At 43.3% G+C, this 21,306-nt stretch overlaps 1 protein-coding gene across 2 annotated transcripts; it reads right to left on the bottom strand.

Moving 5' to 3' along the window:
- Positions 1-1,011: 1,011 nt before the first annotated feature.
- Positions 1,012-19,350, bottom strand: PPP1R17 (protein phosphatase 1 regulatory subunit 17). 2 transcript variants are annotated; one of them, XM_045495241.1, is made up of 6 exons: positions 19,041-19,350; positions 14,784-14,841; positions 13,496-13,602; positions 9,967-10,119; positions 8,439-8,591; positions 1,012-2,221 (listed from the first exon to the last, which is right to left on the bottom strand). In XM_045495241.1, the coding sequence occupies exons 1-6, from the start codon at positions 19,180-19,182 to the stop codon at positions 2,142-2,144; spliced, it is 693 nt and encodes a 230-aa protein (XP_045351197.1). In that variant the 5' UTR covers positions 19,183-19,350; the 3' UTR covers positions 1,012-2,141. The 2 variants fall into 2 exon arrangements, with proteins under 2 accessions (XP_045351197.1, XP_045351198.1); XM_045495242.1 differs by lacking the exon at positions 14,784-14,841 and having other exon boundaries at positions 19,041-19,143.
- Positions 19,351-21,306: the final 1,956 nt, after the last annotated feature.

Raw genomic sequence — 21,306 nt, 5'->3', positions numbered from 1 at the left:
TCCTTGCTCCGAAAATGTCTTTAAAATGATCCTGTGTTACATATCGATGTGGTTTTTTTCATTCACAAAGCTCTTTGTCATACATGATCTCATTTCATTCTCAAACTATGAAGAAAGCCAAATAGGGATTCTTATTTTCATTTTTAAGAGAAAGAAACAGAGAGTTTCAGGGACTTGCTCAGTGTCGCACAGTTGGGATTGGAACCCAAGGCCTTTGTCTCTACAAGAGCCCGTCTATTCTCCACACCATCTAGAAGTCAGAAATGGGTTGGGCTTTCCCTGAGCAGCCTGTGAGTTTATTGAGTAGACCCTGAAAGCATGGCTGCAGGAACACACCATGCTTATCAGCAAATCTGATAGCAGAAGACGGCATCTGTGTTTTTGTAGGGAGAACCCCTTGGTAAAAATTGCTGCTGGAAGTGATATAATCCTATTATGTACAGTACTTGCCTTCAGTTTCTTAAAGAATTTATGGTGGCCCTGTTGCACCACTTATGCCTAAACCAGCAGCCTGGCCACATCTTATTCCCCTCCTCCCTGACCCCTGGGATTGAGGCCATCAGAAGTGAAAAGGGAGTCCTGGGATCAAGTTGGCAAGAGATCATTAGGAACACGAAGTGTGGGTCTTCACCAGCGACTCCAAACCCAAATGTGAAGGCTGGAGGGTAAAGTCAGCAGACGACATACTCCATGCGGGGCAGAGGGCGAGCTGGACAATGTGTGTTTGTAAAAGGGCATCCGGTGCCCAGCATCAGCTGACAGTTGCCATGCTTCTAATCAGGCCCGAGGTTGTCAGATCTTGAGGTGTTTTTCCAAGAGAATCTGCACATCTAGAATTTTAGGCTAATTCTCCTGATAGGATTGTGAAATATTAATGGCCAATTCAAATATTTTTAAACTTATGTGGGTCAAAAAACAAACAGAATCAGTCCTGTAATTCTCTCCTGCAACCTCTTCTCTTGGTATTTGTAAGTAAATAATTTTTAGAAGAAATGCACCGGGCCATAAACATGTGGTTAGAAGCGTTTTTATTACCAGCAGTGTCCTATATCTTGTCCACGTTTGTGAGAAAGACAGCCTTTTGGAGCCAGGGTGTATATAGAGCCTCCACATTAGCCCTTTCAGGCGGGATCTGTTTGAATATCCACCTTTCTACTTTTGCACAACAGTTTTTGCATCTCCTCACATCCATCACCTGGTGGATGAGGCCTTCACGCAAAGGTTTCCCACGGCACCCATAGCCAGCAGGCTGGGGCTGGGGTTATGTGTAGATCCCTGCTCAGTAGCTAACACCACATTTTTCCTTCCCATTCAAGAAAGCATATTGGGGTCTAAATAAGTCAGAATGCTAAAAATATACAAACGCCTTCCATCGACCTTAATTAATTTTTTAAAGAGAAAATTCATCACGGACAATATTCTACCTATCATGGTTCACTTGGGACACAGCTCACAAATTTCAGGATAACATGGTTAAGAGATGTTTTAAAAAATAAAAATAAATAAGAAATATTGCTAAGCTTCTCAGTAGACCAGCACGGTCAATTGGGTTGACTTCCCCAACTCATTTGCCTTTAGGGTATCAGTTACAAGGATCATAGAAAGGTCACCAGAGACACTTGGACTCTTGAGGAAAGATAAAGGACACAAAAGACCATGTTCTCCAAAGTAATCAGTGAGTCTGAACCAAGCCTTCCCGCCTCCTTAACTGGCAACTGGGAGTCAGTCCCCCCCTGAGCTGCTATTTGGATAATGTCAAGTCAAGTCCTGGTCACCAGTGTAGACCAAGAAATAAAGCACTTCCATGCTATTCGTATTCTTTGCTCCATGAATTGATCCAGAAGATGCAGAAGCTAACACTAGAGTTTTCCCTGTTACCTCCCACTTTGGAGTGATCTGTTTCCTTTCCGCTGCATTAGAAAACGAAAATGCAAGAGGCGGGAATAGAAACCAGATTCAAGAAAGAAGAGAGAGTCAAAGAGGTGACTGGCAATCTGATATAGTATGCCTCCTGGGGGAAAGGTGTCTGGATCTTAAAGGCAGATTATGACAAAATGAGAGCAGAAGCAAGTCTATTTTTTTTCTAGGTCGCCACAGGGAACCAATCTAACCTATTTACAAGGGTCTCAGGGGAACTCTGTTTAAATAGCTATTTTGTCACCATCCTTTTCGTCATCTTCCATGATCACTTTGGGTCTCTCGTCCCTGAGCAGTGTCATACCTGCAAAACAAAGCACCAATCTGCAATTAAGTGCCTCTAATTAAAATATTAGACAACCTTACAGCGTAGACACAGCACACAGGAGCATGACAACCCAAAAGCCCTTTAGCATCTGCAGAGCTAAGTGTTAAAGGTGCCAACAGAAAGAGGGAGCCGGGTGGCCTTATTTGGCCTTCCCAGAGGAGCTGTGACTCAGGCAGGACACCGCTCTGGTTACCAGGAGACACTAACCTGGGAGTCAGAGGCAACTTTTACCCCCGTGTCTGTGTTCTGCATTTAAGCTCACAGCACAGTTGGATGAAAGCAAACAGGTTTTGGAGTCCAACTGCTTCGGACCTCTCATTCTGTCACTCACTTGATCTGTGTTGGGCCCGTGAACACTTTCACACCTGAATTTTCTTGGGTGTAAAATGAGCACACTGATACTGATGTGAAGGGCTATTGTGCCCATTGAACAAGAAGCTCGTCCAGTGCTGAGCACAGCACCATGCCTGTGAGCAGCTGAGTCCGCTTCTCCCTTCCTTTTATTTTATACGTTTTTGTTTCATTTGTAAAGTTTATTTATTTTGAAAGGGAGAAAGAGCATGAGCAGGGGAGGGGCAGAGAGAATAGGAGAGAGAGAATCCCAAGCAGGCTCCGCACTGTCAGCACACAGCCCGATGCGGGGCTTGAACTCACAAACCGTGAGATCATGACTTGGGCCGGAACCAACAGTCAGACACGTAACCGGCTGAGCCACCCGGGCACCCCATCCCTTCCTTTTACACTTGCTAGTTCACTTCTTTGCAAAGAACTGGTCAGCAGCATAAAGTCAAAATCAACTACATTTTAACATCTAGGGGAAATATTGAGCAGAGGCTCTGAACATGCCATTTCTGTGTGTCAGTCCTGGTAGGCGCTGAACTTTATGTGGTTCAGAGCAAAATGAGAAACTCAAGAACGGGCAGTGAGTTTTTGTAAAGTTCTGTGACTACCATTTAAAAAAATTGTTCTTTATTTTGAGGTGACTCTTTTTCTCCTTTTGGGTATTAAAATATCCTTTCTTTTATGAAATTTTAGGCATGTCAGGTGGTTAGCTTTTTAGCCTCTTACTAGGCAGAATCCAAAGTTGGTACCCCTATGTTGGGCTCCAATATATTTTCTGTTTCAAGAGTTTACTGATCGTTGAAATTCAGAAGCCTAAGCACAATTTTCTGGACTGATCAGACCAGTTAAGGCCATCCAAGGAGATCTGGGTGGGTCTGCTCATCCTGTGAATTGTGAAGTAGGGTCATTTTAATAAAAACACAAAGGAGGGCATGATTCAAGGCCAGTCCTCCGTGATTTCTGTCATCTCAGCCCAGCCAACCACAGTGCCTTGCCCCGCTCCCACCTTCTCATAATTAGAATCCTTTCGGTTCATTAAGCATTTCATAAAGATCTAAACATGAGGGTAGAAAGCTGTGCACCACAAGAGGCCTTTCTACAACACTGGACTCCATTCAACAGCGGCAAATTAATGAAAACTATGTGTTGATCTTAATGACTATTCATTTGATTCAGTTCCTAGTTTGTTCATATGGGTTCTTTACCAATTAGCTGATATTTATTGGAGGAGAAAAACAATTTCAGAAGTCTGGTTGAAAATGAGGATTTTGCATAAATCACTTAGGAAACACAGTGGGAGATATTTTCTCTTATACCCGCTGCAAAGAGGTTTGGATTTTTACTTGGAATTAAGGCTATCATGGTAGGAGAACATACAGTTAACTATGCTAATCCCCCAAACTTTCCATCTTAATTTCCTTGATATCTTTTCACATCAAGCCAAATTTGAGTTGATTCAAAGTGGACAAGAGCGTTTAAATTCCCAGATCCCAGTCAACTTTCTGATTATTTGGGGTATCCTTGAAACCTAGTTGTACAAGCATCTGGGCAGGAAAAAAAAAGTCTTGGGATTCCAGGGAAAGGAGGAGCCTGTTTAACCATCAAGGTCAGCCCTTCCCAAACTAGGCTAGGCTTTCCACAGGGACACAGGAGATAATTTCAAGTGGAAAGTGAACTAGCATTTATATTAATATAGTTAAGCCTTAAAATAATGTCTTACAATGAAAAATACATATTGTGGCTCATCAAAATCTTGATTTCATGGCTATCATTGTTTAGGATGAGCCTTAAATCAGTAACATCTATGTCATCACTGCATTCTGCTTGATGTTTCATATTGTCAGCTTTGTTCATTTGATGATGAATGAGGTTTGATAAACACTGGTCTGTGATTTAACCCAGTCCTGAGCCTATGTTCTCCCGTGGGAAACAGAGGTATGTTTTTGAAGAAATGTACTCTAGAGCCAGAAAGCTTTGTCCTGGTGGTCATTGAACTTTGAGCAAGTCATTTAACCTGTCTGAGCCTCAGTTTATTCATTTGCAAAACTGGAGAAAAAAATAAATCATATCTCCCTCAGGGGGTGACACTGCCAGGTAGATTTAGACCAACATTCTTTTATGCTTCAAGCACACTTTTACGTGAACCTCCATTAAAGCACTTTTCACATTGTAGGAATCATTGGACAATACATCCATCACCCCTACCCCCTACTGAACTCTCGGGTTCTTTTTTTTTTTTTTTTCTTTAAGTTTAATTTATTTATTTTGAGAGGGTGGAGAGGGGTGGAGATAGAGGGAAAGAGAGAGAATCCTGAGCAGGCTCTGCACTGTCACCACAGAGCCTGATGAAGGGCTCAGAGTCACGAACCATGAGATCATGACCTGAGCTGAAATCGAGTCAGACGCTTAACCAACTGAGCCTGCCTGGCCAAGAACTGTGAGGTTCTTAAAGGATATCCTAGCATCTATCAGGGGACTTGGGATACAGTAGGGACTTAGAAAATATCAGTTCCTACCTTTCCATTCTCTGTGTAGGAGAGTTTAAGGAACTTGCCTCTATGTTAGAAACTGGTATGTTTTTAAGGCCAAAGATGTCAGTCCAAGGTCTCTAAGGGCCAACCAATTAGCCTTGCAACAAGCTGTTTTAGGCCATGATTTCACTCAGAGCTGGTCACCTGCATTATAGATGTATGCCTCTAAGGAAGCCAGGTCTGAGATGCCACCTGTCCTGGCAAACCACACCAGAGAGAACACTATTACCAGAAAAACAGAAGAGGTGTCACTTTCAAAAGACATATCAGTCTCCTTTCTACAAGCACATTAGTGAGCTTTGATCTCCAAATATTTACAACTCGTGGGCCAATTTTCCAAGCAACTTCTCTTCAATGCTTCCAGCCTCGTTATTCTTTACTTTCCTGGTTCCTTTTGCCACAAACCTTAGCTAAAGACTTCTTTTTCTTTTAAGCAGCTCTCGGCTATTAAGATCTTACTAATCACAGTCCTACGCACCCTGCCATGCAGTCACCAAGATGGGGGGCTCGGGCAAATGTGGGCCAAGTTGGGAACAGACCTGGGTTGGCAAGGAAGTCAGAGATGACTCCTCACTAAGGAGTTGTCTGGCAGTTGGAACCCATCAAATAAGCTCATTAACCTAGGGGAATGAAGGCAGTTAGCAAGAGATTTAGAAGAGAGAGATAATCCTTGTCCGGTCTTCACTCGCCAAGGGCTAATGAGAGGAGATGTCTCCAGAGTGCATTTGTCTGTGAGTTCCTCTCAACACCCTTATTAGAACCAATATGAGTCTCTCTGAACATCTGCCGAAGGCTCTATCCTTATCAGCTTAACTAGCATTTCGATTACTGCCAAATCTTTAGATACTAAAAGGCTCTTCAAAAATAAAGTGCTTCAGCTAATATGCTAATAAAAGCTAGAATCAGAGAACACTATCTATAATTGCAAATACAACACAGAGATTTGCTGATCCTAGGAATTCCATAATGTGTGTAGAGTCCGTGGATATACAGCCTCTCTTTCCCGCTCTGTGTACTTTGCCCTGTTTGATAAACACTTTTTAAAAATTCAGCTCGGAAGCTGCTCTCCTAAGATGGAGATATTGGGATGTAGGCAGCATCCATTGCTTAAATAAACAGGGCTTAACATTTTAGGAAGTCCTTTGAATCAGTGGATTTATATGGAGAGGTAAAAACACTTGCAGCTAGGAAAATTCTCACTTTTAGAAATGGTTTGAATAATCTCAAGGAATATAAGATTGAAGAGAATGGAGGGGAACTCACATTTATTGAGGACTTTGAACAATCCAGGATCTGTGCTAAGTGCTTCATATACTTTATTTAATTTTGTTAACAATCCTGGGAAACAGATTTTTATGGTCCTCCATTCAGAAATGCATGAAATGAAGGAGGCTCTTTTGTTTGTGCTGGTTGCCCAGGCTCACAAAGCTAGGATGAGCAGAACCAGAGATCAAACTTAGTCCTTTCTGATCGCAAAGCCCATGTTCAATGCCTCTGCTAAGGTGACTCTATGCCCATAAATATTTTGTTCCTCAATCAAGTCTTCCCCTAGAAGAACTTCAATAAAAACAAATACAGGAATAGGTAAAGAAATAAAATCTCCTAATAGAGAACTTGGAACTGCCAAGAATTGTGATTGGCAAATAGAATATCAAATCAACAGATCCTTATTGAGCACTGCCGTATAGAAGGGACTTGGCTAGACAGCAAGGTCAATACCAGCAACATAGAGCAATCACAGGCCAGTTCTCATGAATTCATCAAATTTAAGTCAATTTAAAGAAGAGCTACAAAAATAGCAGCAAGAACGATGAAAACTATACTGAAAGATGACAGTCTCAGTTTGCATGCCCATCTACTACAGAGTTAGTTACGGACAGAAAAGATTCATTTTGGACTCGGAGGGGTCTGTTAGCAGAGACTTTGATCTGGTTGAGTCTTGAAAGGTGACTAGAACTGGGACAGAGGCAGAGCTTGGGGGAAATGTGTGATGGGTTGGAGGTTCATTGCAGGCATATGAGAACACGTTTGAGGCAGTTCAGAACCTGTCACTTGGTCCTTGGTCCATTTCTTCAGAGAAATGCCTCCTCAATGCTCCATGCGTCCTTGCCTGGCTCTGCTCCACAGAGATCAGTGGCCTTGTCTGTATCCCTGTCTGCCTATTTATGATGTCTTCTTCTGAGGTGTCTTTCAATTTTTTATTAAATAAAATAATGGGGAAACATAGTCCTATAGCAACAAAATCTCTTCTCCTCCCTAAGTGTCCCTTCTGGATTGCCATAGAACTGAAAGTCCCAACTATCCACCCCAGTACGACGTAAGGCAGACCTGGATTAGAGCCCCAGCTCTGCTGCGTCACTGCGTTTGATCTTGAGCATAATTTGATCCATTTATCTGTCCTCCTAATCATCCCATCTCAATCCAACCAATCAACCAAGCAGCTACCTCTCCATCAATGTCATCCACAGAAGACTTTAAGTTACATACATTCTCTTTCAGCTTTTTTATGTGAAGGGACCTAATAGCTCCTTTCTTGTGTTACTCAGCTGATTTAAACAAAATCCACAAACATACCGAACTCAGTACCTAACATTTAGTAGAGTCTCAATAAACACTAGTACATTTTCTTCTCTGCCACCCCCTCCAAATATCTATGTAAAACACACACTCACACATGTGACTCACTCAGTCACATGTATAAGACTCGCTCAGTCTTATAACCTAATCGTGAATGTATATGTCTTTTTCCCCAACCTGCACTTAACATTCTCAGGGACAAGACTACACTTCATACGTTAGCTGCCTTATATAGCCTGGGGTGGTGTACATAGTTCAGCAAGACTTTTTGGTTTGATTTGACACATATGAAGGTGGCTATCATAATTTCTGAATCTCCCTTTCTCTCCCTCTCCCTCTCTCTTTCTCTTGTTTTAAAGATTCGGTCAGTATATCCAGGCATCTTGGGAGAATCCGCTATCAGTCATAAGATGCATGATTCATGGAAGACTAGGGAGGGGGATATTTCAACTCTTTTCAAGGACGCACTGACATTTCTATTTCCTTGGCTCAGTGAACTTGACCAGTCCTGCTGAAGCACGAGTAATGCTCTGAACCTCCCCCCGCTCCAACTCAGCCCTGGGGGAGCTGCCGGGGAAGGTAAACGTGAAAGGCAGCAATACATGCTCCTCTTCCCCAGAGCACTTCTGTGTGACCCAGACTGCTGGGCCAGGACAAAGGCCATGCCCGTGGCAGTTCCAGATGGTAAGGCTCTTGACCTGTTCCCGTCTCCCCCTGCAAATGCCTTGCACCAGCTCTCTTACCTGCTGCAAAGGGGGACACGTGCAGGGCAGGTGTGTCTTTTCTCCTCGGTTTTTTCTGTTCCAGGTCAGTGTTATGAACAGCTGGACTCATTTTGCCCTTTGGATGTCTCTCTTGAACATCGTATCTTTGAATGAAATGTTCTGAAAGCACACCTGCATGGTTTGGGGAACAAATGGGGAAACAGGGTCAAACACATATATCCTACTACGTAAGGACGATGCCTTCATATTTGCACATATGCCTAGTGATGGTAGTCAATATATCTTTCCAAACTTATTTTAAACAATCGTTTCAATATTAAGAATTAGTCTCTATTGAGGCAACACTAGCGAACATCCTCTAAGTAAAGGGTTTTACGTGCCTGATTTTATGTTAGCCTCAGAAAACACTGAGGAATTTAATATTACCATCACCGTCACATGTCTGAGGAAAACGAGGCACCGAAATATACCCACAGCAGCCCAGCTCCCAGGGGTCAGGGCCAGGAATTGAGCCCAGGTTTGCCTGCCTCCCAGGGCCATCCTGGCTAGAGCAATGCATCATTTGTTGTTCTGCAGGCCACATGCTTCACTCTTCAGTGTCTTGCCTGCCTTCTCACCTCTCCCACATGTGAAATTTCTCTCCATCATTTAAAGACTCTCTGAAAGCGGCCTCTTCTAGGGAACTTTCCACAACCCCTTGCCCAGGCTGAGCTCCTGGAGTCTTTATGTAAGGACCTCATTACTTACATAAAGCAATTATTTTACTTTTACATAAGTAAACAACTTTTACATAAAGTTGTTATTTCTTCCTGCATATTTCAGCTACTTAGGTGCTTCTGTTTTGTCTTGTAAAACTGAAAGTTCCTTCCCAGGAAGCTCTGGCTTCTATTTGTTTTGTAGCCCTCCAAGTGGGTCATGAGTGGAAAGAACACTAAATACATGACCCAGAGGGAAGGAGAAAAGGAAAGAAGACCAAACAAAACTGTTGGGAAACAGTGTCACACCTCACACACAAGGTTGTTAGAGAGACACGTTAGACAACGTGTTTGTCAAACCATTTTGCTTTTTCCTAGGCACACAGAGAGTCTACACTTCTCAGCCTCCCTTGCATTCGGGTGAAGTTTGGGACTGAAGGACGCGAGGTGTGCCCCTTTTGGTCCTGCCAATCTCGCCCTCTGTTCTGTGCCCCTCCCCACTTCATCCCTGTGCCTGCTGGATGCTGAGGCTCACGGTGACTTTGAAAGCCATGTGCTGGTGACGTGCAAACTGCCACCGGCCAGAATCCTTGAATTACTGTTTGGAGCAGAACCTGCTTTTGCAACTTGCACTATTGATGAGTGGAAAAAAAAAAACCCAAAACTTGTGCCATTAACATTTTGTAATTCACTTGTTATAGCAGCTGGCCATATTGTCATGAAGACAGATGTAGGGATAGTACCAGTGATTTAAAAACACCCAAGTATTTAAGGAAACGTTGTAAGACCAATGTGATCTACGGCAGCGGTTCCCTTTTACAGATGTGCGAACTGAACTCATTGTCCGTTACCTGGTATGAAAGGTGGGATGTGCAATGCCGGTGTATCTTTTCTTCTTGGTTTCTTTTGGTCTGACTCAACATTCAGGGCAACCTGCACATTTTTTCCCTTTCTTGGCTTCTTTTTGAGGTCACAGTCCTTAATGAACTGGTCTGAAAGGTCATCTGATATTGAGGGGATGCAAAATAAAAAAGAATGTGATGTGAATACGGGTTGCTCACAAACTGGTTGGTTTCCAATCACTTGCAGGAGCCATTTGGTCTGAAAAAGAAAATTATTTATACATTTTGGCCTAGTCTACGTCAAACTTTAGGAGCCTTGCACAAATACACAGCAAAACAGAAAACTGGAATATTCTACAAAACGCCAAAGGGGATGGATAATCAAAGCAAAGGAGAACTTTAAAATATAATTAGGCAAGCCACAGAGTGGGTGTGAGTTAAATTTCTGATGGGAGGACAGGTTCTCTGCGCTAAATGCTCTTTCTTAACTTCTTTTCCTCAAGGCTTGCTCTCTTGAAGACTCCACGGGTCAGGATGGAGCCAGGCATGCTCTTCAGTCTTGTAGTAAAGTTCTCTGCAAATTCCTCACCCACCTCCATTTCTGTGGCCAGGTGGTCACCCGGATGCTTCACACTTGCCTTCAGCATTGGTGTCTTGGTTCACCGCACACTGGCATTGCAATTCTCCCAGTTGCCCATCTCAACCCCAGGTCCTCCTGCCCTCTTACTCAGCTTTTTACCTTTCTCAGTGCCCGGAGCTTGTGAGGCTCTGCATCACATCCATCAGATGCCAGGGTACACAATTAATCCAGTCTGATCACTCCTCGCCCATTATTTTCTTTGTTCCATCTGACTCCTCAATGTTTTTGTTGATGGTGCACTCCTCTGAGCTTCTCTGTCATTGTTCTAGCACCTGTTTATTCTATAATGGTTTCTCTCCTGCTCTAGAAAGAGGCTTCATGGAAATTAAGGATTATGTCCTTTTAATAATTTTATTCTTAGTTGCCTCTCCCTCCAATAAATGCATGTTGAATGGATAAGTGATGTTGGACTGATCCCAGTTCAATTGCTGACTCTGTCCCCTGTTAGCTCTGAGAATTTGGCCCTCACTTCCTAGGAACTTTGATATCGTCTCAAATTTTTAAATGGGGATAATATTAAATCAGTGTGTGTGTGTGTGTGTGTGTGTGACAAACAGAGAGAGAAGACTAAATTTGTTAATGTTGGTAAAGCAGTTGTTACATTTGATATATCTCAAATCCTCAAAAAAAATTGACTCTGGCCATTGCTCACCCCCTGACACCTTCTATAAGATCCAAAGAAAGCCCACCTCCCCACCCCATCTCTGTAAGTCTTTCCCGGTCTTGGCTATCCTTTCTCAGCTTCTGGGTAGCTGCAGGAGTTTTGCTCATGTAATACCTTTTCTGCATATATCTTCTCTGCTGTCTTTGATGACAGGTGTCTTGTGTTTTTATCTCCTTACAGCAATTAATAAATATTTGTCGGATGTATGCTTGAATGAATGAACTCAAACATGTTATATATAAGGAGATAGTCTGTTAGGGTTCAAAGAAGGCATAGACAGTGAAGAAATTCACTATGACCTGGATACAGTCCGGTTACCTCTACGGCTGTGAATGAATTTGGGGAAATTCAGGTATTAATTGGATATTTTCAGCTCCTTCCTCTTTTCCCTCTTCCTTTTATTCTCCTTCCTTCCTTCTTTCCTTCCTCCCTTCTTTTCCTCTCGGTTTCTCTTTTATGAAAATATTCAGGTCAATGTCTTCAAAACACTGGGGGTTAAATGTGTCAAACCTGTTCACTTCAGTTTTGTGGGTCTAGATATAACCTGTGTCATTCATTCATGCATTTATTCAACAAACGTTGATCAAGTTCCTACTCTATGTCAGGTCTTGAGCAAGATTCTAGGGCTAAAAAGACAAGTAAGAAATGGTCCTTGTTTTCAAGTTGCTGTGATCTATTGGGCTTTATGTCTGGATGGGGTCCTTTGTTTTAGAAAATTCAATATGCACGAGAAACCTACCAGGAGAAATACTTAGTAACCATACATTATTATGCCTGCATCATCCAAAGATCACAGTATATAACCAAAAAATCAAATAGCGTCATTCCCTTCAGCCATATTTAATAGTAATACATGTTTCCTTTCACCTAAAGGATTTGAATAATTCCATCCAATCATTTCAATTTAATAAATATTTATTGAGATCATATTATATGTAAGGCATTGCACTATTTGCTTTTAGGTTTACATATACAAAAAAAAAAGAGGTGAGTGGGGAACTTTCCTGAGTACTGCTTATGTACGAGATAATTCCACATCCTTCTAGTGTGTGGGAATGACCAACACCTTCTCTGACTAATCAATGCCTGTGTCTTACCGGTTGTTAAATATTCATATCGTATCCCAAACACATTCTTTCATGTAGTCCTTACACCAAGCCCACAAGGAAGGCGTGCTATTATCTCCAATTTGCAGACGAGGAAACTGAAGTTGGGAAGGCCAGACGAAAAACTAAAGGTTACATTCCTGGCATGTTATGGCACCGAGTAAGCCGAGGTTCTTGGGACTATGTTTCATAAGGACTGAAATTACCATTTTAAAAATTTGCTGCCACATAGCACAGTTAACTACCCCCCCCCCCATATCATACATACCACAGGCATTTGTTGAATGAATGAATGTTGGTCAGAATGGGTGCTGCCCAGTGGTAGGGCCTCTGGAAGTACAGGCTGGATGTCGACCAGTCATGGGTCACCATTCAACCCCAGGATACAACTCAGTGCACAGTACAGAGAGCAAGACATTTGCTTCAATTTGGACTTTTACTTCCATTGCACTTTTTCCTACTTTTGGAGAAATCCTGAACATAAACTATCTTGATGGCAAATGGGGAGAGGGGAGAGGAGGGGGGACTCATAACCAGGCGAGACATAAACAAAGGCTATGAATATGCAAAAGGCCCATCCATCAAAAGTCTGAGTGTCTCATTTTTAGAAATGGGTAGAGGCAGAAATGTTTCTGGTATTTTCATTACAAAGGTTATGCAAAAAGTCAGTTCTGGAAAGGAAACAGATTGACAATAAAGCCGAAAAAGGCTATTTAAAATTCTGTCTTGATAGGCAAAGAGAGATATTTGAAATATTTTATTGCACTGCACATGGGGTGTAAGTGTGCCGGCAAATACTGGAAAGCGGGTCTCCTGCCACATTCCATTTATTGCCTCAGAAATGCTCTGTCTGGGACTCTGTCAGACCCAGAAAAGAGGACAATGCCTTTTCTCTCTTTCTGTAACTCTAATGAACTTCTCTCCAGTGCTTCGGCTAATATTTACATGGCAGACCCCACAGAGCCATGGCTATTTGCCTTTCCAGCTGGTGTTGGCTGTCACCAGAAGGTACAAACGATCAGGTTTCAGGGGGCCTCCCTCTGACTTGCCTGCAAACCGAATGGCGAGAGGACGGCAGAGACACCTCCTTTCTGACTCTCACTACTGACACGCAACTGCAGCATTTACCTAAGTGCTCACGATGAGGGTCTAGCTTGTCCAGCCTGTCTTCTGAGAGCTCCAGTGGCTGCATTTGCTCAGTGGACATCATCGAAGGAGGTATATCTTCTCCAGCACTGCAGAAGTATAAGAAACAAGACCATAAGTGTGTCTTCTGTTCATTTGCTCACTTATTAAATAAGTGTATTTATTGAGCACTTACTACGTTCTCAATTCAATCCCATTTTTTCAAGTCTGTTTCTTATGCTTAACTACTAGAAGCTCTAACTTAAGATTTAAGGCAAATAGGGGCTCCTGGGTGCCTCAGTCAGTTATGCATCCGACTCTTGATTTTGGCTCAGGGCATGATCTCTCGATCGGATATCGAGCCCTGTATCAGGCTCCATGCTGACAGTGCAGAGACTGCTTGGGACTCTCTCTCTCTCTGCCCCTTTCCTGCTTGCATGCATGTGCGTGAATGTACGCTCTTTCTCTCTTTCTCTCAAAATAAATAAACATGAAAAAAGATTTAAGTCAAAATAAATGAAACACACACATACATGGATATAACTGCCATTCATCAAACGTTCAATATTTATTTCTCTTTCAGAAGCACTGTGGGAGTTTCTGAATGAATACTTGTCAATTCTGAATTAGAAATGAGTTAGCTGAGAGTTACAGAAATCTTGATTAAATCTTGTCTATATATTCTGTTGAGTTCTGCAAAGTCGGATTATGTCTACTTCATAGATGAAGAAAGCAAGAATCAGAAAACATAATTTCTTTAGTTATGCAATTCTTAAATAGCTAAGATCCAATTATTAAATAGCCTGGGTCCAAACCCAGTCCTGAAGATTTCCACTAGATACCCAAGACTCTTAAAACAGTGATTCCTTTGAACCCAAATTGAATCAGCCTTCTGGTTTTCTATCATGACATACTACAAAGTATAGCATGTAATGTATAAATGTATAGTATAAAGTAATTATAAGGTAATGAGATTTTTTCCCTGCCCGTATTATAAGGTGGTAAGAAAAAACTCTAGGTCTTGAAACGGATCTTTATTATTTTCTCCCTAGAGATTTCTGACATTAAAGCAAGTCTGTTTCCCCCTCCCCCTCCCCCATTTTCTTAGACCACAAATCCATTGAACTTTCAGAGCTATTAGTTGTAGTCATTCTCCAGGAGTGGAAATCCAGAATGGACATATGTCAAGTCTGAATGAGAAATGCATTACTTGAGATTTATAGAATCTGCCTTGATTCTATTTCTTTCTGAAAATTTATTTCTCACGTTCTATCATAACAAGAATACTTACAGACAAAAAAGATTAAAATGGCCCAAACTGATCCTCTGTTCTTGAGGTTCCTGGATCACTGGCATGCAGACGAACACAGAGACCAGTTGTGTTAACATTTCAAGCTCATAGAATTAGTTCAACTCAGTTGTCTTCTGAGGAATAAGCCAGTTTTCTCCAGGAAGGCTGGAGGGCCTCTCCCCCTACAAGCTGAGATCATTTCATAGCAGATGGAGCTATTAACGGATTACTTGAACCCGGCTTTTAGTGTCATTCTGAGCAGACTGACTGTACTGAGTGACTTTAGCAGAAATCAATTCAGACCATTGTTTTAATGTTTGTATAAAGACTGCCAACTCCCTGGGACCATAAGGAAGTATGCTGTTAACTTGGGTGGTTACCGCCCACCTGCTCAAGTGGAGAGGAAAGCTATTGGACCATCAGTCGGGATGAGTGGGCTCAGTGCTGAGGTCTCGAGGGAAAGTTACAGCCTCAAATACAGCCTGTGCGCCTTAACCAATCCAATCTTACTTCACTCTGGGCAGAAAGTCACAGGCCCCGTCATTGACTTGATGCTGAAAATCACCCCATTGAGGATCTAGTCCAGTGTTCATTTAGAAGGACAACTGAGGCTTGAAGAGGTTGAAGGGACCTATCATTAGTTACACACTTAGAGTCAGAGCCGTCATTTGACCATAGGCTCCTACTCTCTGTTCTAGGTCTTATCTGGCAATGGTCCCCCTCTCCTTCTCTCCAGCCAGAGTAAGCTTTCTTTTCTTTGTACTTGAATCATATGACTGCTCCTGTGTGCTCAATAGCTGGTTATTTAACTCGAATCTGAGCTTTCAAGTTCAAATGGATCTAGGTTGAATCTCAGCTCTTCAAAAAGAGGTATGACTTTGATTCAGTGGCTAAATCTTAATGAGGTAGTGGGGGTAAATGGAGCCCAAGTAACCATGTCATCATTTTTTCCCCTTTTTTCTACAAGCTACAACTGCTATGATAGAATTAGCAAAGGCTAGCCTCTTTGTGGTGCATTGAGGGATGGGCCCCCGGGGTCACAGGTCCCTCGCTGTCCCCCTATCCCATTCTTACCCTCACTTTTCTTACCTGTAAAATACAGGAAATAGTATCTACCTCATAGAGTTAAGTATCTAGTTAAGTACCTCTATTATCATAGAGGTAATAGTATCTACCTCATAAAGGTTAAATGGTGGGGCGCCTGGGTGGCGCAGTCGGTTAAGCGTCCGACTTCAGCCAGGTCACGATCTCGCGGTCCGTGAGTTCGAGCCCCGCGTCGGGCTCTGGGCTGATGGCTCAGAGCCTGGAGCCTGTTTCCGATTCTGTGTCTCCCTCTCTGTCTGCCCCTCCCCTGTTCATGCTCTGTCTCTCTCTGTCCCAAAAATAAATAAACGTTGAAAAAAAAAATAAAAAAAAAAAAAATAAAGGTTAAATGGAATAGCTCCCTGCTTTGCACATTGCAGGTACTGAGTGAATGGTAGTCATTATTATGTAACATCTCTACCATACCGGATGACTAGCTAATGAAGACCAGCTTGTTTAGCTAAAAAATTATCAAACCTTTCATTTTCATCTAGATGCTGAACCATGGGCGGGCTAGCCTTCATCTGAACAAAACGGCTTTCACGGTACTGGATGTGTGAGAGAGAAGCCTTCCCCTAGCAGGTGAATTGTCCAAGTGTTGGAAGTCCCTGGACAAGGTGAGGGCCCCTGCTTCTTCCCCAAGATAGTACCTCGTGTCTGTAGGGGAAGCAACACTATTTTATTCATTCATTTATTTATTTACTTACTTACTTTAAACTTTAAACTTTTTTTTTTTTTTTAGAGAGAGAGAGAGTGATAGCAGGGAGGGGCAGAAAGAGAAAGAGAGGGAGAGGGAAAGAGAGAGAGAGAATCCCAAGCAGGCTCCATGCCCAGCATGAGCGACTGAGTCACCCAGGCACCCCAGAAACACTGTTTTAAACCAGTGTGATTGCAAGCATGCAGTGCTGGGCCGGGCCGGCAAGCTTCTGTTTGCTATGGGGCTGAAAGATGGTTTTCAGATTTGGGGTTTTATGTCACAACAATAGCCTGTGCTGGGCAGGGTTTGCCCAGGGGATTAGAGGATACTGCTATCACGGATGATGTCATTAAGATCTTTTTGTAAGAAAACCTTCACACAAAGAAAGGAACAAGTACTCGAGGAGAGAAAAGTTTGGTTTAGCATCACCTTCTTGGTAACTGTCATTTTACCTGTCTGTTGAATGTTAGTATAAGATGACCCCCTCTCCCTACTCACTCGTCATTTCCCTCCCGGTGAATAAGGAGTGCTCTGTGTGATTGAGCCACTGTAAGACATGAGCCAGTCTAATGAATGAACTAAGAAATGATTTCTGCCCCTGCTCATGCTTTCTGTTCTTTAATTCAGCCTCCCCATCCCAAGCACCAGCGAAGGGACCCTGCGCTTGTCATGCTGCCCTGGAAGGCTGTATCATCTCCCTCAGCAGCTCACTGTAATTTGGGAATGTTCTTAGTGCTGGCTCTTTCTTTCATACCTAAATACCTGGCCCCTTGGGTGTTCAGATTCTAACCAAGGGACTAGGGCCTCATGAGATGCCTTGGGGGTATTACATAAACTGTTCTCTAGTACAAAGATTTGTCACCCTCTCACATTCTTCTTGCTGTTGATGGCACGTTCAGTGTCTCTGAATTTTAACACTCACACACAGTGTTGATTTGGATAATATCAAGCTGCCCACCCTCACCTGAAAAGCCTTTCTTTTTTCCCCCACAGAGAGACACTTGTAAATGCAAACACCACCTAGAGAAGAGATATATTAACTGACATCACATAATGCACAAGGGCACCAGAGCATTTAATGATAAAAGTCACCTTCTGTTTTGAGAACAGGAACCGGAAGATCAGGGACCTGGGAAGAAGGAAGCCCACCAAATTGCAGGAGGACAGCCAAGCCAGAGTGGGCTGCTGAAGCTAAGGACGCTGTGTGTGTGTGTGGGGGGGGGGGGGGGCTCCACCAGCCCAGAGCCGGTTCCTACTTTGGGGACAGTAGTGCTATTTCCTCATGTTAAAAAGATTGGTCAGTTCAGTTTGAGGTCAGAAGCAGGTCTGGGCATTTTGCCTTTTCTCTCAACACCGAGTAAGTAAGTTTCTTGGTTGGATGTTAGAATATGTAGTTTAACTCAAGGTCACTGACATCAAGCATTTGGCCCTGTGAGGCAATACGGGGTAGAAGCAAATGTTTGGTTACTTGTACTGGTCTCTAGCTGGGTCCACTTGGGGAAATTGTATGTCCTCCTGGAAACTTAGTTTCCGCATCTGTAAAATGGGTTGATGGTGGCTCTTTCTCCAGGGTTGAGGGTATTCACACAGCGTGTCTAAAGCTTCTAGCCCAGATCTCGGTGGATGCTGACACTTTAAAAAGTGTGCGTTGCCTTGTTTGTTCTTTTCATCCTTATTAAATTGAACCGTTGGAAACGTCTCCTTGTCCCATCTTTGGCCTTCTTTGAAGCTAATCATGAGATTAGAACAATCCAAGGTACAAACCAACACAGACACCCCTTTCCAAGTCTTGGGAATATGGTACTACTGATTCTCAGAAGCGAGCGGACGCAGCTTAACTGAGGAAATTCTAAAGAATTCTGAAGAATTTCCCCCAAAGTAATCATCCCTGGATTGATTTGATGGAATAAAAAGTTAGAAGGTTATGTCCACAGCCCAATGTGGTGTCTGATTATATAAAATCCGTATCCTTTGTCAAATCTCTTTTTAGCCTGAGGATTTAATTCAGGTCAAAAAGTACTACGTTTTAAAATCAGGTTTGTTCATTAAAAGACTAAATTTGCAGTATTCCTCAAGGAGTGAGTCTTACTTGAAGTAGGGCATGGAAAGGTGTTTTTGGCAAGCACAGCCTCCCCAGCCTTAGAAGATGAGCCTTCCCACAATGTGCAAATATGTGGACATATCAGTGTTCATCTCGAAACTTAGCAATTTAGTTTGCGAGAATTCCGACTCTACAGAATTCAGAACTCCACCTCCTTTAGAAAAAATGTCTTGAAAATGATGACTTTTCCAGCTTCCCATCTAGCCCCAGCTTAGTCTTGCTCCAGAGCACATACCCCCGCCCCCGCCCCCTTCCCTGCCCCTTCACCACCAGCTGCCGCCTCCTTTGTCCCAGCGACCATAAAGAAGCAGTAACTTATTGAAAATTTGCTTTCCTTGCTGCAAAAGTTCTTGGAGTAAAAATCTGAAGCACTTACCAATCAGTGCAGGCTCTGGGATGAGAAGGCGAGAGAAGGGGAGGGCAAGCCTCCTCCCCAAGCTGGGCCGGCTTCTCTGCAGCAGTGGCTGCTGCTGGGCTCCAGCTCCTCTTATCAAGGGACCAGCTGCCGCTGTTGCCATGGGGATGCTCCGTTTCACAGGCGCCAGGGCAAGGGGGATGGAGAGGGGAAGACGATAATCTCGCTGCCACTGCTCCGACTGCAATAATTGTCCATTACAAAACACAATACAGAGTGGTACTTTGAGTTCCCAGTGTGCAAGGCTGGAGAAATCCAGACAAGCCAGCTAGACCCTCTAATCCCTGAAACAACCCGATGCAGTAGGGTTTTTTGGCCTGACTTTGCAGATACGGTAGCTGAGGCACAGTCAGGTGAGGTGACTTGCCCGAAAGGTGCTACAGCTAATTTTAACCCTCAAATCTACTTGAGTTTAAATACCACGAGGCACTTTCACTCACCACCGGGGCCCCGGGTGAGAAGAATAGTAGCAATGGCTGACATTTCCATGAGGCTTCCCAGGTGACAGGCACTCTTCTTTACCCATATTGACTCATTTTATCTTCAGTACAGTCTTGCCAGATAAACTGCTGTCATCATCCCCCTCTCGCTGCTGGGGCACTGAGCTGATAAATCATCTGCCCAAGATCTCACTGCTCGTAAGTGGTAAGGCTAGAGCTTGAACTGGGCAATCAAATGTGGAATCCATGCTCTCAACCGTTTTGCAATACTGCTCACCATTCCGAGAGGACAGCACGTAGCGAAGAAAGCAGCCCTCCTTAGCTAGGTTGGGGTGTGGGGGGCCAGGAAAAATTTGCTCCTCCAAAAGAACTAAACCAAATGTTCTAATACTAGGAATTCACATGCACTACAGGGAAGGGCAGGGGGAGCAAATGGTGTTGAAGCGAGGCTGGGTGTGATGTGCTGTCATATGGAGAGGGAGGGTCTATGTTGGGGGTAAGCTCACTGGAGGAAGTCCTGTGTTGACCAGAGGAGCAGTATCTAGTCGCTGGTCTGGGCATGAAGAGCAGGGAGGTTAGTCTGGGGGTTCGGGCAGAGACCAGCTTGAGACCTCTGGAGGGCAGCCAAGAGGCCACCCACCAATGACACCCAAGAGGTATGAATACAATCCACGCATGTTGTTTCCTCTCCTTCCAGAGGCTGCAAGCAGTGTGCATCCCTCGAAGCCCCTCATTGGTCTCAACTACCTGTTAGTCTTCAGTATTGAGTTGACTGATTCCCCCTTTCCATTTGCCAGTATCCCAAATAATAGGGCTGGAACCATAATAATAAACTCATCCCGACTCCTAGGGTTAGTTTATTCAGAGGCCATGGTAACAAATCAGCAGGGAGCAGCCTTCCTTGTTAGATCCGGTTTGTCTTAGTCCTTATTGGAATCTACTGGAAAGAAATGGAGGCTGCCACAAGGTAATGCTCCTGGCTAGGAAGGGAGGCTCTGGATATTAAGAGAAAGTCCCTAGAAGCATCTCTCTGTTCCAAACTGCCTGCTTTATCTTCTTATCAACAGCCTTTTTGGCCAATGGGTTAGCAGTATCTTCATTTCCAAACTTGAGAGGAAAAAATATGCTTTCTTCCTAAATTCTTCAATTCTTTTAAAAAATTAAACATTTTCTGAGATAATTTGGATTCATATATAGTTACAAGAAATAATGTGGGGTGCCTGGGTGGCTCAGTCAGTTGAGCATCCGACTTCAGCTCAGGTCATGATCTCGCAGTCCGTGAGTTTGAGCCCTGCGTCGGGCTCTGTGCTGACAGCTCGGAGCCTGGAGCCTGTTTCAGATTCTGTGTCTGCCTCTCTCTCTGACCCTCCCCCATTCATGCTCTGTCTCTGTCTGTATCAAAAATAAATAAACGTTAAAAAAATTAAAAAAAAAAAAAGAAATAATGCAGACAAGTCTCCTGTACCATTTAAGCATTTCTTCCAGTGGTGCCATCTTACAAAACTACATAGGACAGTATCTCAGCTGGTATATTGGTGTTGATACAGTCAAGATACAAAACAGCTCCATCACAAGAATCTCTCATCTTGTCCTTAGTCACACCCATCCCCCTCCCTTTTCTTTCCTCATTCTCCCTGCTCCTACTCACTGTTTAGCAGTCCCTCCAACCACTAATCTGTTCTCCATTTCTATAATGTTGCTATTTTTAAAATGCTATATAGGGGAGCCAGGCTGGCTTAGTCAGTGGAGCATACGACTCTTGATCTTGGGGTTGTAAATTCAAGCTC

Source organism: Leopardus geoffroyi, chromosome A2 (assembly GCF_018350155.1).
Source record: "Leopardus geoffroyi isolate Oge1 chromosome A2, O.geoffroyi_Oge1_pat1.0, whole genome shotgun sequence".
In the NCBI taxonomy this organism is placed as follows: Eukaryota; Metazoa; Chordata; class Mammalia; order Carnivora; family Felidae; genus Leopardus; species Leopardus geoffroyi.
The sequence above is the reverse complement of the archived record's forward strand: the minus strand, read 5'-3'. Positions and strand labels throughout refer to the sequence as shown.